Here is a 17,826-nt window from a genome sequence, read left to right as displayed (position 1 = left end):
AACTCACAGAATTAAATTCTGGCATCGTATGCAGCTGGCTTTTTGTTCCATTTTGTTCCCTTAAATAATACTTTGTTACTGTTCTTACATTTACATAAAGTACGTAATCTTCTCACATATTCAGAGCAACCTTTCTCAAGAGGCACTGAGATGCATCACATCTCCACCTGGCTTTAACTCTTTGGTTTCTTCATAGCACTGAGAGGTCATCCCTCACTATGCTGTTATGGTTATGCTTGAAAAGCAATGCAATTTGATTTTGCCTACAATAAACTAGGGAGAAAATATGTGGGGTGGAGGACCTAGACAGATATAAACAGAAACAATTAAAACAACAATAGAGCAAAAAGACATGGATCTCACCTTAGGAGTACCACATTGTCTGACAAGAAGGCTCCAACAGTCATATCTGAAATTTTTGTAACATTTAGACAGTTAAAAGGGAGGCACAGAATTCAGTTCCCTCAAGTCAGTTGGTAAATGACAGAGCGTGCATTAAAAAAAAAAAATCTATCTTAAATCAGATAGCTTAGCCTTTAAAATATCATTATATCAAAAGTGTTATAATTAGAGGATTAGGTCTACGAGGATGCTTCACTTTACTTCATCATTTGTTTATTGTTATTATTATTGTCTATATTTTTGTAAGTTTATTATCATGACTGAGCAGCTTCCAAGCAACTTATAACCTTGGCAGGATACTAAACTTCCTCTGCTTCAAGACCTCAGTCTTCTGTCATGACTGCCCAAACCCCTTGAATCAAGCAATCAGCTCAAATTATTGAGCCAGAAGCTTGAATAACAGAGGGGAAAAGGAGGAACACACTCAGCTTCATTGTCCTCTCACAGATGTGGGAACCAGCAACCCGGAAATGACCAGCTCTGGTGTTTTCTCAGCGTGTTGCTCCAGCGTTGCTGTCAGAGCAGCACACGTACCTGGGTAGCCATTGCCATCCATATCGACTCCCCCCGATATGGACTGGCCGAACATCCGCAGCATCGGGTTTATCGCTTGCCCAGACAGCTTCTGCAGTGGAAAACACATCAAGTGAAATCATAGGAACTCAAAGAAGCCCTGATTAAAAAATAGAAAACTTTGAGCCTGATTTTCATGGTCAACGGGGCTTTCTTCCATGGGCTGGGAGTGCCGCACATCTGCAGGCTCGCACTTCACCCACGCAGCCCGGGGCAGGAAGGCTGCCGACTGCAGGAAGCCCTTCTGCTCTGGGCTAGGAGGTGGCCAGTGCTGACTTACAGCAAAACACACACCTGCTCCACAACTCTCATGCAGACCCAAGCAAGATAAAGAACACATCAAACAGATTTCTTTGCGGGGAGTAAATTTAACTGTGCCCCAGAGATTTTATTTTTTTTTCCACATTACCTTCATTTATGTAAATAAAAGATTTCAACAGCATCTTCGCAAAAATAATCATTAAACGAAACAGAAAATTCTGCATTACCATTTCTTTTCACAAAGTTTTCCAGCATACCCAAACTGATTAATTTTCATCCCACTTGGAAATCCTGTTTTTCATCAGCAGTTATGCAGTATTTTGTGTCAGTGTGGAAGCTGTATCTCATTTCTGCCTCCCCAGCACACAGCTACTAGCACCACTTCTTTTTTCTAATTACAAACACAAAAACTTTCTCTAACCAGCTTGAATTGTAAAGGTCTTTGCCTGAAACAAATTACTGTACCAAAACTCTTTTTCTACGGTGAGCTGATGTCTCCCAGGCCTTATTCATTATGCCGGGCCATCAATGCAAGACCTGAACTCTAACTAGCCTCTGACTGCAGAAGTTGTAGACAGAAGAAACCTATCCCACCAACTAGTTTTGAGGCTGGTAGTGGTGCTGCACAGCTTGTGACATATGACCAGGTCTTCCTGGCCCACCCACAAAAGGACACAATATTCGGCAAAAGGTCAGAGGGGAGTCCCATGGAAAAGAAGACAAGGGGAAGAAAGACTTCCTGCCATCCTGACAGCCAGTTTAAAGGGATACCAGTCACATACAGATATCCCTTTCTTCCTACGTTTGTGTAGATAAGACAACGGGAGAGCACTTCCTTCCCACATAACATCATGTTTTTGGAGAGTGGGTCCCAGTTAGGGTGGTAAATCCTGCCTGCAAGCAGCCCAGCAGACATCTGCAAGCCATTACAGTCTAGAAGGCAGAGGTATAAAGCTGCTCTGCTTTTAAGTGCCATGAATGGAAACAGCAGGCCATGAAGCCAATTAAGTTGCTTCTGCTCAGAGCCACCACTCAAGCTGTTGTGGCAGTGTAAGGCAGCAACAATGATCAGCAATTTGAATGAAGCAGGGGAAATCTAACAAAATTAAAAGAGTGAAAATGTATACCCTGCAGCCCCCACCACACACCTTTCTTGGCTTATTTAAAAAAGGAAATCCAGGTCATTAAGATGGCTCATGGGTATAGTAATAAGATACAAAAAGTCTTTCACCTCTGGGTTCAAACCCAGGCCAGGTAATGAGCTGAAGCTGTTACACAGCTTTTTTGGGTTGCACGTGGTATATGAATCAGTGGTGCGTCTGTCTTGGGAAATGGCACAAAAGTAGCGCCCTGTGGTGGTTTTACCGTGCTGGGCAGCTAAACCCCACAACCGCTCTCTCACTCCCCCTCCTTTAGATGAGGAGGGGGAGAAGTAAAGCAAAGAACAACTCACGGGTTGAGATAAGGATAATTTAATTAAAGGGAAATAATTATAATAATTAAATAAAGACTACCATGAACTAAACAATTTAACTAAGGGGAAATAAAAGGGAAAGGGGAAAAAAGGGAGGAAAACAAACAAACAAAATAAATGAAAGCTATATGGAAGTGCAGAGGAAAGAAATTACTCTCTACTTCCCACAAATGAGCGATGATTGACCATGTCCTTGAAGCAAGGCCTCAACGCACGCAGCCGGTGTTCGAGAGGAGGACTGATGTCTTCTCAACGAGAACCCACCCCTCCCCTCTTCTTCCTGTTTCCACCTTTTATTGCTGAGTGTGACACCACATGGTATGGAATATCCCTTTGGTTGGTTTAGGTCAGCTGCCCTAGTGATGTTTCTCTCCTCACTTTTTGCCCACCCCCTAGGAGGGTTAGAGAAAGGCCCAATGCTGTGCCACTGCTGCTCAGCAGTAGACACAACACTGGTGTGATAACACTGCTGTTCCAGCTACAAGTACAGAGTACGGCACTGTATGGGCTGCTGCCGGGAAAGTTAACATTTCAGCCAGACCCAGTACACGCCTCCTCAGCTGCCTGGGGACAGGAGGCAAAGATGGGAACAGTATCACAGTATCCTGCTATGCTCTGGAGCTGGGCTTTGTCCTGCTAGGGCAAGCAGAGAGACATGTGCTGTTTGCTGCCCTTGCTCATCTGATGGGAAGGAAGAGATAGCAAGCAGGATGTTTCACTTACCACTCTGCTGATCTAGGCTCTTTCAAAAATACTGAATTCCCCCATGAATGACTCCTCCCCCCAAAAAAACAAAACCTTGATCCATTGCAACAAGAGCTGGAAAGCTCCAACCTTTGAACAGCCCAAGAACCTCCCAGCCAGAGGCTCTTGGAAAAAAATGGGCAGGGTCCTCCAAATGCCACAAATTAGTGCATTTTAGAAGTATCCATGAAGAGTCATTTAACTTCATTTTTTAAAAAGCAGTGCATGGCATATACATGCTAAAAGGAAGATGGACTGAACTTCTATGGTTTGTTAGAAGAGCCTCCAATATAACCACTAAACTCTTTTAATCCTGCTTAAACTGGTTTACTGTGAAAGATCCCACCCAGAAACAAAACAAAACAGCCAGAACTTCAAACACACGGAGGGAGGTAGGGAAGACTCAGGCTCTGCAAAAAATAAATGTGCTAGACAGAGACTAGGGGACACATGTTGGGCAGCATCAGCATCAATTTATCTTCTCTCCTGCCTGGCTACAGTAGCTGAATTGCACAGTTTCATCTATGCACAAGACTCTGTAGCATACCCCAGCCTAGTTTTTACTTCATAACAGAGGTCAGGGAGTGGTACCCAACCATTGTGATATATGTGTGGACCATCATTGTGATGTATTCTCACATCAGAAGTAGAAGGCTAAGAAGCTGTGGGGAGAACAAAAGAAAACTTAAGTTCCTCTTCCTTCTTGCTAAGTCTGCTTTGGTGGGAAGAGAGAGCAACCTCCCAATTCTCCCTGGCCTTTCCATGACCTATATATGCTCAGCCTCTGCAGAGTTTGTCTTCTGCCGTACTACTCTCCCTAAAAATTGACATTCAAATCCCAAGATTTCATTTTCTTCAATAAGGAAGCTACAGCTAAAGACTGTAGTAAAATAAAGTGATATATAGAAGAAATATAGAAATAAAGAAAGTATCCCCTGATTAACACAATTTTACCTTACAGCATAAGTAAGGGCAAAATGGGAGATGCCATCTTCAAATCAGGACCAAGAAAGGGATGTAGAGCTTGAATTGCATAAGACTACCCATAAAGAGATCCCCAAACATGTTTTGTTTTTTCTGCAGGTCCCAGGAAAGAGCCTACAGATATCATAAAAGACAGTGTCACGTACCATAGAGTACTTGGGTACAATACCATTGGCATCTCCATGATAAATATAAACTGCTCCTATGTAGTTATCCTCCTTAGGCGCCCCAATGGCAACATCTGTAAAACAGGACAGATGATAAACATTTCACAATCCATTCTGTTAACCCTGCTTCTTCCTGGTTTTAGAAGCCAGATCTCTACAGGAAAACAACTCCCTGTGAAGATGATCAGCAGCTTGCGTCAGCCTGGCTAGAAAAACTTGACTGATTTAATGAAGAGCTCACATTAAAATAAATTTAAAAAATACACACATGTATGTGAATTTGTACATGCATGTGGCTGTGTGTTGTGCCCAATCAGAAACACGTGTTTGTTACAAAAACATGTGTTTACTAACCAGTAGTCATGCTCAAAAAGTTAAAATAGAATCCTGTCATATCAAAATATCCCATCAAAACCTAGGGGAACATCAGCTTTATGAACTAAGACGGCACTGGCAAAACATTTGTTGTAGCAATACATTAAGTTTGCTTTAAAACCCAAGCCTCCAAAGTGAGACTGAGTGCATTATAAGGATAGGCAGAGACAAAAAAAGTGCTGCCAAGGGTGCACTTGGAAATTACATTTGATCCAATTTAACAGCAGAGTGATCCTACCCTTCACTCGCTTCTGCTGCTTGGATCTAGTGATTGCATAGCTGCTAAAATTAAATTCTTCCTCATGGCATCTTAGCCACAGATTGATCCAACTCAGTCTGCAGCCCCTCCATCAACACGGCTGACTCACAAGCAGCAGCAAAGAATGTGCAAATGCATGGACAGGTGCAGAGGGAGGCTATTCCTACCACTTGTGATGACAACCTGGAGTAAAGTTAGGTTAAGCTGAATGTGCTATCATGCCCTGAGTAGCCTGGAAGAAAAAAAATCCAGGGACACAAAGAGCAAGTCAGCCTTTGGTCAGAAGTCCTTAATCTGTCCTGCCAGACGTCAGGTACCAGCACCAACACTTTGCTCTCATCCATTCTTACCACAGCATCAGGTCTCATACTGAGCAGCCCATGAAAGGTGCAAGGGTTAAATAAAGCAGGAGAGAGTTCATTAGTAGAGTTCACTGTATCAGGAGTGAGAAGCTGCTTCTTAATTTCATTTCATGATAAGAAGCATCACTATGCCAATAAAACTGGAAAGGTTTGAAGGCATAACTGGGAAAAAAAGAAAAAGACAGGTTTCTGTGCTGTTTGGGGATTGGGTATCTGAAACCTTTTATAAACCAAACAAAAAGTGAAACAAGGAAGGCAAACTGAACTTAATGAGATTGGGGTGCGAGCTGCACGGACATCAACTAAACCACAGCATGTAGGACCTAGGACCACCTGTCAAAAGTTTTAGATGACAAATCTCATGCAGGCCTGTTGTCCTCAGCATGAGCCCAGGGAGGAGACAGGCAGCACTGACAGCCCCACTGACATCTTCAAGGAAAAGGCACTGACCTGGGAACCCATCATCATCGATATCGCCGAGGGCAGCCATGCTCTCCCCAAAGTGCGCGTTGTAGGCACCATCACCATCCAGAACAAGCTGCTCATCCAGCACTCCCTAGCAAAGAGGAAATAAACCAGGCTCAGGGGAACAATGCTGCAGGAAGCACCAGGGTAGAACAGTGGAATGACCATCACCCTCACTACTGAGGCATCCCCCCACCAACAGAGATCAGCTGGGTGCCATAAATCGAAAGGGTTAACAATAAAACCAACACAGTTGACTCCAACAGGAGCCAATAGGTCTCCCTGGCACACTCCATGGCCACAGGTGGCATTGCCAACATCAGAACCTAGGTACCACTAGCCTGGTGAGCCAGGGACCTAAAGGTCCCCAGCTCTGGCTGAACAGGTGAGCAGACACTGCCTGAGGATGACAACATCAAGGTAAAAGAATCCACTTAAAGAGGAATTCAGCCTTTCTCTTTCAAAGATCCTTTATTGTTCAGTTAAAGCTGAGCACTTTAACTTTAACTGAACAATAGCACCTTGTAGGGGCTGGTGGGAACAAGTTTAATGATGATACTAATTTCTATTTTTAAATCTTCTTATGTTGTTAAAAACAAAAAAAGGGGGGGGGGGGGGATGCTAAATTAGCTAAACAATAACTCAGTGATACAACTACATGCAGTCACGGGGCTCGGTGAGCTCATGAAGGTTTCCAGACACCTGAAATGTAACAGCTCAGAGCTTGCTCTGCTGGCAGATTACATCTGAGAAGTGAAATTCTCAGTCCAGACTTACTCAGCTAAACCCCAGTGAATTAAAGAGAATTCTGTTTTAAGAAGCGAACATTTGGGCAATTGGATTTTAAAACTTTTTATGTATTGGACAGAAGGATTAAAGCAAACTACCCAAAAAGCCTTCTGAAATGAAGAATAAGGAAAGAGCTTTAATGAAATAAAGAGACAGAGGAAAGTTCAGAATAAAGTAGCTTTGTACTCATATGCCATGAGAAGCCTTATATGGATTTGGTATTTCTTGCCCACCCACTTTCTGGTCAGATACATAAGCTTCAGTTTCTTGCAGTCTTCCCTCGAGGGGAAAGGAACATTTCCACAAGAAAACAAAATATTGTTATGCAATCCAACTTTGTACCCACCTCAAAGGTTGTTTTTCTTTGTTTTGCATCCTTTGTGAATGAGGGTAAACTGCCCTCTGGAACATGTAATAAAATCTTTTTCTTGGCTGCAGGGAGTTGCTGACTTTAAGAAAATCCCACATAATTAAATTGAAACACAACAGAGAGGAGACAGGCAGGCCTGTATGTGCAACTCATTTCTCTGCAATCCTCTTAAGAAAGAGAAAAATATAAGTGTATCATACCTAGCATCACTATAATGCAGTTTTTTCTGATCCACTGCAATAACCTCTTGAGCACTGGTGCTTGTAGAATGAAACTGCAAGCTTTAAATGACCATACCCCAAAGAGAAAGCCACCAATCCTGCAAGCCACTGCTGCTTCAAGTAATCCTTGCTGCAGGAGTTTAATTATTTAACGTCATCATTTTATAGAAGATAAAAATCATATATATGATTTCATATATACGATCATGTATATGATATATATGATTCATATATAATCATATATGATCACATATGATTTCATATATACCATCATGTATATGATTATACATGATGGTATATATGAAATCATATATACTCTCACTGTAAGCATGAAATATTAGGTATTATCTGCTTAGAATTCTGGATGTATTCTGATGACACTGCAGCCACACTGCAGTATAAGAAGTTGGGCAACCTGTGATCAAGCTGAAAAAGTAAAGTCCATTTAAAGGAGGAGCAATAACTGAAGATAAAAATACAACAAAACTAATTCTGAAGTCTCTCAAATGCTGCCTATAGGACTCACAATGTGTGTTATGTCTAACATAAACAAACTCCATGTATTAAAGTTCTCAAAGTTCTGATTAATTAAATCAATTTAGTCAGTAACAACTCCCCCTTTGAGACAGCAGGGTTTGGACCTGAATATTAAATGTGCAATAATTAGTAAACAATTATTGTTTTCCTATAAATAGGATATAATAATGATCTTGCTTTGGTGATGGAAGAAAGGTCAGACTTTTCCAAGACTGTGGTTGGATCGTGAGAAATCCAACAGTATCAGCTGATAAGAATTTCCCACCAGTGGATATATATGAGCCATAATGTAAAGGTAACATGAATGCAGTCTCTGCTTTCCCTGCAAAAAGACTCCTAAATCCCTACACATTTTTGTTCTGATTCGTAGGTCCCAATGACCACCCAAAACACAGAAGGAAAACTCAGTCAAAGCTGCTGACTTTTACTTGGTTTTGGCATGTAAAGCCACAAATACCACGAAGTTTCAATATGAAACCAGAAACTTTCCCAGACCTCCTTGAAAGATTCACAGCTCTGTGATGAATGTGGGTTGGTGTCTGGGAAACCATGATACCAGATGAGCTTTTCGTGACTGCATGCTCTGTTGGAGACATCCAGGGCCCCACTGTTTGAGACATTAAGTTTCACCATGCAACGCTGGAGGGGACATCGGCGTTACCCTGCCCAGAACCACACCCTCATCCCTTACCAAGTCATCTCATGGATATACTCACATTTCCTCTGTTGATATAGACTGTGACTTGACCCTCATCTCTGATCTCAGAAAACATAGGTGCTCCAACCAGCAGGTCTGACAGCCCGTCAGAGTTCAGATCAACTGCACATAAGGAGGAGCCAAAGTAAGAGCCCATCTGTAACCAAGCCGAGTCACAACAAAGCATTCAGTATCTGCCCACACACAGGAGGAAATCATTTAGGCGTGCTTTTTTTTGTTGTTTTTGTTGTTTTTTTTTTTTTATTTAAAATGATGACTTGCTGCTTTATCACTCACAAGTTCTCCTACAGAAAAAGTTTAGGGGACAATTCAGGCAAGAATTAAACATTTTACTCTAACAGTGCATGAGCTTGGATGCCTTATCAGAAGAATAAAATCTATACCCTGGCACATGCTTAAGTGAGACACCTAGGCTTTCCTAGACTAACTTTCAGTTGTCAAATGCTTAACACCAGGAAGGGGGTGAAATAAGTTTCCCAAACGGAGACCTTGCTGGTGATTATTCATGCCCATATTCATTCCTAAAGAGACCTGAACTTATATACCAGAGATCTTCTGGCAATGCCTAAAACAAACAAACAAACAAACAAACAAAAAGGGGGGGGGGGGGGGGGGGAGAGAGAAAGGAGCATCCATTAAAAGAGGCATTTGAAATTACCCCTCATTTGTGGAATATTTTCACATATTCTATTTGTATCAGTCACTTTTAATTAACAGCACTGGTTGTGAGTTTTGTTAGTAACCTTTCCTCTCACATACAATAAAAACTTTTCAGTTGACACAGAAAAAAGCTAAGCCACTTCCATCTCCGATTATTATTGCTTGACAAAACTAAATTGCTTAAATTTAAGAAATTCATTACATCGTTTTTATACAGGTGAATATGAAATACTAACAATCTCCCAACCAGCATCCATATTATGAATTTAAAAACACATTTAAACACAAAAAAGAAGCCAAAAGCAAGAATGATATTCTGCTCTTATTTCATCCACTTCTGCTAAGGTACCACAAGGCATACTCTTTGAGACTAGTTAAAAACCATAGTCTCAAAACTAAAAGTAACTTCTAAAAGAAAAATTAAAAGACAGCTCTTCATATTTGAACTTGAGAGCTGTTTACATAGCAGGAAAAATTGAGGTTACACAAGTAATTATTTAGGTTAAAAAGAATGATTCACACTTCTTGCATGTTTTCACATTCCTGTTTGTGGATCCCTGCACCACAGCCTTCCATGTCCAATAGCTCCAAACATGTGAGCCAGAACCACCGGGCACAACAGGAGATGGGCAACAGCAGCTTCACTCTTTAGAGTCTTAAAAGATTTAAAAGCTGCTAAATCTATACAGTGGGGTGAGTTAAGGATAGAGTTTCAGTTTGTAACTCAGATTTTTGTGCTTGTGTGGGTTTAAGGTCAGACCTCAAGTATCATTTGATTCCAGTTATTTTGTAGTTTAGGTTCCCTTGTGGATTTTTTATTTGTTTATTTTTTTAATCCGCTAAAGTTTTAAAACAAATTTCTCATGGGTAAGGAGTGAAAGTTATGAAAAGCATTTCACTGTGTATTCAGGCAGTTTTCAGGGGAAGGCTATTATTTACTTAACTGCAATGTGGTACGTCTGCAGTGTGGGTGAGTTCATGGTGCTGTGAGAACCTGACAGTTGTGCACTTAACATTTGTAATGAGCCACCACGTTTTCTTTTTTCATCTCTGCATCTGATTTCCTTGTTCGGCCTCCACAGAATAAAAAAAAAAAAGGGAAGGAAGGAAGAAACTGCCCACTAATGTCTGTCTAACAGGAATGTTTGAGCAATGAACCTTTCACACCACTCGGAAGGACACAGCATTTGCTGAGAGCTCATTTCCAAGAATTGCTCATTGCTGAGCATGTCTGGTTATATTTCAGTCACAAAACAGAAAAGCTGTGATTTAGGATAGGTTTCTTTTAAAATACAATCCTCACTCAGAATTTGTAGAAAGCATACTACTGGGAAAGAAGGTGATGACAGCCTAGAAGTACTTGAAGGATGTAAATACTTGATTAGTTAAGTTTCATATAAGAATAATGTGATTACATTGAAAAATGAAAGTTTTTGGCTAGGACCTGGAAACTTCCTGATAGCTCTATTTATTAGGTTGAGGAATACTTCTCCAGGAGCACATCCTTAGGGGCAATTAAAAGTCAACAGGGAAAAAAATGAACAGGAAACAATCAAACACAGGAGGTGCCCCAGATGAACTGGGAGGGCTTTTCCTTTCAAGATGTTGGCAACTCTGCTACAGCGCAGAGAAAGACATTTTGCAGAGACTCCTGAACACAAGTCACGGCATCTACCCACACATCCTTGCAGTTTTTACGTATTCCAGGCATGTTTTTAAAGATGACAACAGTCGTCTTTTTTTTTGGGGGGGGGGAACATGCTAATATACTACCCACCTAATAATACAGTCAAATGCTCAGATCCTTCTGAGGATGGCAGATCTCTCTAGAGCCAGATGCTTTTGAGAGCCAGTAACCTTTTTCTTCTGCATTTCCTCTCATCCCAGGAGAAAACAGGCAACCCCGGGTAAACAGTGTTGTGTCCTCAGGGTGTTATTCCCAAATAAACCTTTGTTTGTTTGTTTTTATCTACACCTAGACATACTGTCCACTTCATTCTTCATGTGACACATCACCGGCAAGCTCCCAGCGAAGAATGTAAGCCGTTCCCCACTCAAACACAACATTGCATGGGGGAGTTGTATCTCACCAGCATTCACTACATTTTTGGGCAGGAGGCAGGGTTCAGTTCTAAGGCAGCAATCATAACAGAAATACTCAGGACTGATTCATGGCTGGAAGAGGAAAATCATCCTCTCCTGAGGCACAAAAGCTGCTCCTCCACAAAACAGCATAACTCTCATGTCCCTGCCTTGTCACAGCAGGGTAGAGAAAAACAGAGAGGGGCTTTGTGTAATAAACCAAGCTCCAGGCTACTAGTAACATCTAGTCAGAGGAAATGTCTCTGTCTGGGCTCTGCCACATCTCAGAAGGCAACAGCAGAAGCTCCTGCTACATTTGTGTAAGGCTAGGCAGAACCAGTAGTACAATTTTCAGCAAAACCCTTAACTTCAGTCCCATGGGCATTGAGCAGAGATTGAAGTCGCCACCATTGCAAGACAAAGGGAATACAGGTGGTCTGTACAATAGGTTTACATCTTCAGGAAAGATGAGGAAAAACAGCCTTTGATCAAAAATTCACAAAGCAGTAAATTGAAAGTGATGCTCTAAGACAAACCTGCCTTTATTTCCCCTCCCTCCACCCTCAGATGAAAACATATAAACATAAAATCTCACCTTTTTTCCTGATGCCTGAAAAATCTTCACCAAAGACCCTGATCGCCTGTCTGTTCTGAAAATATAAACCTGAAAAGTGAAAAAAGAAAAAGGTTAACCAATAGTAACTACGAAGCACATAAAGGCACAGCATTGGTGCTTTCTCCATGTATCTGCATCATGATCGTGGCCATGGCTATTGCCAAGATACAACTTCAAGACAGTTTATTGCTCAGTCTTGTTTTAAAAGACAAAGCATGTACTTCCCCACTTTCCTGATGAATCACAGACCTCCTGTCACAAGAGATGCTTGAACAGTATTTAGTCACCTACTTTTTTGTATGTGAGCATGTGCTGAGTACTTAAAAGCAACCCATAAAGGAACTCTCCAGCTCTCAAACAACAGGCATTTGGAGAATGCCAGGAAATGAGCAGGGCAAAGGGCTGAGAAGGCACAACGCTGCTTCCCTTCCCCTACCCAGCCTTCCCTTCTCAGGGACCCATGCCTGCACGTACAGCACTGCAAACTTCGTAATGGTTTAGCATTTAGAGTAGAAATCCCAGTCAGATCACTCAAGGCATTTGCACTGTTTCTTCTGAAATGATCTGTAAATACATAGCCATTCAAACTCGGTCCACTTGTTGCTCATTTCCATAGGAGAAACTGCTTAACCAGGAACTCCTGGGGATAAAAGCATTGATAGAAGTCCAGTAACAGATCTTGTACCAAAATTTAAGACCTAAAGCACGTTGCTTGTAGGAAGGGACTCCCTTTGGCAGAAGGGCTGGCTCAGTCAGCGTTTTTTGAGACTCTTCCAGCATTTGACAGGCTTCTTCCCAGCAGGTCTTCATGCTGTTTGTGGGACGAAGGATCCTAATTTTCCAAGGCCGTGTGGCTGAGCCAAGCACTTGACATAGCTGAATATGTGGAGAGTTATTATTAGGTGGTGAGACAGAGTTCAAAGCCATTCTCAGCTGAGAACACAGCACGTATTCACCGTGGATTGTTGCTGTAGATATAAAGGACTCCCCAGTTTTTGCAGCAGCCTGTTTAGCAGCGAGTGCATGTTGCCAGGTGTCATGACTCCAAACCCAGCTTTACTAAGGACACTCCTGGTGCCATTTGGGAAATGACTCGGTCTTGTTAAGTTTCTTGGCTTTCTCATCAATGGAAAGGGTGTGAGAACAGTAATCACTTTCTCTTGGGGAAGTGGTAAGGATTAACTTATTAGAGAGTGTGGAAAGCACAACAGGACTGTTCAGCATTATGTCCAGCATTCAACACCTCTTACCGCCCCCATTGCCATGCACTCCTGCTACCCACATTCCATGCCAAGTGAGAATAACAGGAGCTTTTGCAACCAGAGCAACAGTCTTTAACCTACAGAGCCAGCTGCTTCCTCATGGATCTCACATTAGCAGCTGCATTTTTTTTTCTCCTTCCTTGTAGAGAATTTAAATCTGTTCCACTGAGAAAACGGGTTGGAAGGAAAATGCACTGGAGCAACCATAGCAGAGCACCTGGGATAAGGAAACTATCTTGTGCACGTCTTCTCAGTAGCAACTGTGCTGCTGCTATATCCCTTATGTCCTAGTCATGCCAGACCAGGTGTACATACCAAGTTCATCCTCTACTTTTATTCCATTATCCCCATTTACTCTGCTGCCCCCAGCAACTGCAAGGACACAATCTGTCTAAAACAAAGGACAGTGTTCTTGCTAATGGAGACCTTTCACTCCTTATTGTTAGGACTCAGCTACAACTGAGCAGTAGAGGGAAGAAGGTGGAAGGACCAGATGTGTCTGCTGGAGCAACTGGTGATAGTAGGCCCCAAAATGATTTGAAAGGAAGAGTGGTAAAAGCAAATACTTCACATCCCTTCCCTCCTTCTCCCTAGTCCTGCTCCTCCACTTTTGATTCAGAAGCATAGAGCGGTCCCAGTGCATACCATCACCCTGCTACCAACAGCAGCTGGGTATCCTACAGAGAAACAACAGGCACACCTAATGCATCAGCTACCTCCATCCAGCCATTCACAGGCTTACACCCTTGGGATTGTACATACATATACCTACAGGAAAACCTTTGGGTTTGTGCCTTCTGAAGAGCTTGTCACCAAGATTTCTGAGCACAGCTGTCAGAAATCCAGATGTTAACCTATTAAATGCTATTGTATTGTAACACGTTTTAAGAGAGACATCAATAAGGCTACTAAATTTCATGCTATTAGAAGTGCTACCCTGAAGCAAGTAGGGATACAGTCTACATGGAAAGCATTGTCAAATGTCTGAAGAAAACAAGTAGAGGACTAACCCTCTTTTTCCGATTTTTCTTATTTCTACACAAGGTATGTCTGTACATTTCTACACAAGGCCATGCCTGTACATTAGAAATCCTGAACAGAAGTGGTGTGAAAGAAATGTTGCCACTGTCTTGTTAAAATAACCATTTAAAAGATTGGGTGGGAGAGAGAGGAAAGAGAGGGAGGAGGGATGTCAAGCACCAGAAGAGACAGGTGGAGAAAATTTGATGACTTCATCAAACTACCTCACCTCTCCCCTGCATAGTGCTCCAAAACTACTCTGTAGGCAAAAATCTCTTGGCTTGTCACACACGTGGGAACTGCATCAATACTACTTTCCTTGCCCAGTTGCATCCGACCACATTATTGTTTGACAAAAAGCCGCACCTTTCCGATGCCTCCATCCTGGGGAGCTCCTCCCACGACGTCCGTGGAAGTCGGCTGAGAGAAATGACCTGCTGTCACTGCGTATCCTGAGCAGGAGATGAGGTGGGGTGGGAGAGAAGAGAGGAAAAATAAATAAATAGATAAATAAGGACAAAAGGAAAGAGCCTGAGAAACAGGTCAGCCATCTGGAGCATGCTCATCGGGTTTCATGGCTCCTCTTAGACTGCGCGTTGTTAGTGTTATGCAACCATTTTGTCCAGGATGCACCAATATTCACTCAGTTCCAGAGCACGAGGCTTCAGGAAATGGCAGTACAACCTCTGGTACACTTCCAAAAGTGGAGAGAAAAAAGGTGTGTGTGTCAGCAGGGAACATGCAGGGGGGCACACAAAACAGTTACAGGGAACAGTTCGGTAACCCCGAGTCCCTAAAGGGAGGTGGTAAAACAGCAGCATATAAACAGAGACAAACAGAACAAGGGGAGCACATCATGGCAGAGAAGTATCACATCAAAGAGCAACAGTCCCACATAAGCTGGACACAAGTCTCCTCCTTTGGCTGAAATCACTGCCCAGGAAAGCTGGGGAAATTACATGCCTTTTTTTTTTTTTGGGGGGGGTGGGGGGGGAGGGAAATGGAGGAGAGTAGACAAAAGGGTCAGAAAAGTTAATGGCTTAAAAAGATTTTTGTTTACACAAGAATAAAGAGGGGAGGATAGATCAAAGAAAGAGTGTATTTGACAGAAGGAGATCAAAGATTTGATCTTATTTGTTATATTAAAATGATATATATATAATAACTAGAGAAGAGTACGTAGAGCAGAGTACTTTCCTTCTAAGGCTGTCTTGCATTTGACTTAGCTTTTCTGTTGTAAATTATGAGGCACTTGTCTACATGGTAATCACTATATTTCAGGTCTATCAGTGGCAAAATCTATGTATGTCCTTAAATATTAATAATATGTCCTTAAAAGCACTCCTCACTTAGCTATCTCCAAGCAGCATCTCCCAAGTGGTATTTTTTTAAAAGACTAAAGGTTAAAGGGAAGAAGACAGGTCAGTGCAAGTCTTTAGTCAAACAATATCAAACCACTGATTGTTTGAAATGCTTTCTAAGTCTTGAGCACTAGGGATTTGGTGGAAGCCTTTAAACTAATTATGCTTGGGACATTAGCTAGTTTTAGAGCAAGTAAAACCAATGGAGTTAACATTAAAGATTACTCAAACCATCCTTCTCAAGCCAATTATTTCATAGCCTTCTTCTGCTGCCAATGAGTCACTTACGTGGTAATATTTTTGCTCAAACAAATTAGTCTCTGCAATACAACTTCTGTAATTATGTATTGTATCCATTTTACAGTAGAAACACAGCCTAACTGATACGCATAGTTTTTCCATCACAATGTAAAAGGACAAATGTAGGAGGCCCACTACCAACCTGCTTCTCAGTCCAAATGCACTTTCCATATTACTCAAAAAATTACTCAAAAAAAAGGCTGGTTGTTTTTTTGTTGCTGTTGTTCATTTGCTAGTTTTTCAAAAAGGGGCCTAGTCTGGCTGTTTCCTTGCTTACATTTGTTTCCAAGTAGGTAACCCTTTAATTCAGGTACTCTTCACACTTTTCAAAAACATACTCTACACCATCAAAAAATCAATATCAACTTTACAGCATAAAAGCCCTGAAACATGTTGTTCAACTCAACCTTTCTCACAGAAAGCACCACAGAGCTACTTACCAAGGTAGGTGTAACGCCTGGCTATTACAGCATCATCATTCAGTTTGTAATACATGTTGTCAGTGAGATTCAGCACTTTGACTGTTCCTGTCCAGTAATAAGATCCTGGTGCCCCCATGATGACCAGCTCCTACAACAGGAAAAACAGCAGGGTGAGGAAAGGATGGGGAAACAGTAAGTAATAATCAAAACTGGACAACAATTCATTCCTTATGAAATAATGAGAAAAGGACAGGATATTAACTTAAAACACCATTTATAAGCCCATCTATAAGAACCTCCATTCTGTGTTCATGTAGAATCTCTTTCTTCCCAAGCACAAAGGTCACTATACATATCCTTGAAATTCTTGATCTCCCTTTCTATGGCCCGCTTTTGCTCAGCTGTTCTGCAACTTCAGTAAAAGACACTCCTCAACCTTACTCGCCATAAAATTTTCCCTGCTAACACACAAAAAATGCTTCTCTACCTGCTGCCTTTCCCAGCTAGCCTCAAGAAGACCCAAAGACAGCAAGCCAAGTGTGCACATTTAAAGAACTGAGCATCTTGCTTTGCTGTCTTCAAAAATGCTCCACTCTTTCAGAGCAAACCTGGCTATATTTAATCACAGACACAAAGAGCAAATCAGGATTTTGAAAGACTGGAAATAAAAAAAAAAAAAGATGCTTTTTTAACACGTCAACTGAGATCGCCCAGATCCAACATCCAAATATAGATGCTCATGGAGAATGCTTTCAAATCAAAATCAAATGTACATTGGCACACCTGTACAACAAAATTCCTATTATTCCCATGAGTAGGGGATGCAAGAAAGTCACAAGCAAGGCTGGAAGAGGTGCAACAATGACATTGCAGAGATTTTAAATGGTAGCCATGGTGGCAAAGGTAAGGAGAGGAAAGTAGGGTGAGTTTCAAGTTGAATCCTACATCCTGAAGTTACTGGCTGAACTCCAAGCATTGCTGAAAAAATTCAGAGCAACACTTGATGCTTCGGCTGTGCTGGACCAGGGAAAGAGGAAGCAGGAGTTTTTATCAGCCTACTGTAAGAACCAGCCATCTCTAAAGTAAATTAATTGGGCGAAAATAGTGCTTCCAGTTGAACATCCTCTCTAAAGTGACTTTTTCTATGTCCTGAGTGTACCTCAAAACCTGCTCCCAAATATCTACCATGGAGATATCCTGGTTCTCTAGAAGGTTTGGTTCTACCCTCAACTGTACTTCTCATATTACAACTGCATTCAACCCTCAGAGCTCTTTCCCATTGAAGGAGACCATGTAAAACACTAATAGTCTTTGTTTTGTTTTGTTTTTGTTTGTTTTTTTTAAAAAAAAGTTTTCTTTTCTTCAAACACTTGGAAAACAATGTAAATTCACATTATCAAGT

General features: G+C 41.6%; 1 protein-coding gene across 1 annotated transcript in view; it reads right to left on the bottom strand.

The window, feature by feature from the left end:
- Positions 1-17,826, bottom strand: part of ITGA9 (integrin subunit alpha 9) — a 215,354-nt gene that overhangs the window by 172,797 nt on the left and 24,731 nt on the right. Inside the window, exons 6-13 of the mRNA XM_084282712.1 lie at positions 16,443-16,572; positions 14,708-14,793; positions 12,039-12,107; positions 8,700-8,837; positions 6,052-6,157; positions 4,585-4,679; positions 937-1,027; positions 364-409 (exon numbers count right to left, since the gene is read on the bottom strand). Coding sequence (XP_084138838.1) covers positions 364-409; positions 937-1,027; positions 4,585-4,679; positions 6,052-6,157; positions 8,700-8,837; positions 12,039-12,107; positions 14,708-14,793; positions 16,443-16,572 — 761 coding nt within the window. The remainder of the gene's footprint in view (positions 1-363; positions 410-936; positions 1,028-4,584; positions 4,680-6,051; positions 6,158-8,699; positions 8,838-12,038; positions 12,108-14,707; positions 14,794-16,442; positions 16,573-17,826) is intronic.

Source organism: Netta rufina (genome assembly GCF_964035555.1).
Source record: "Netta rufina genome assembly, chromosome: 2".
Lineage (NCBI taxonomy): Eukaryota > Metazoa > Chordata > Aves > Anseriformes > Anatidae > Netta > Netta rufina.
This window is presented reverse-complemented; position numbering and strand designations above follow the sequence as displayed.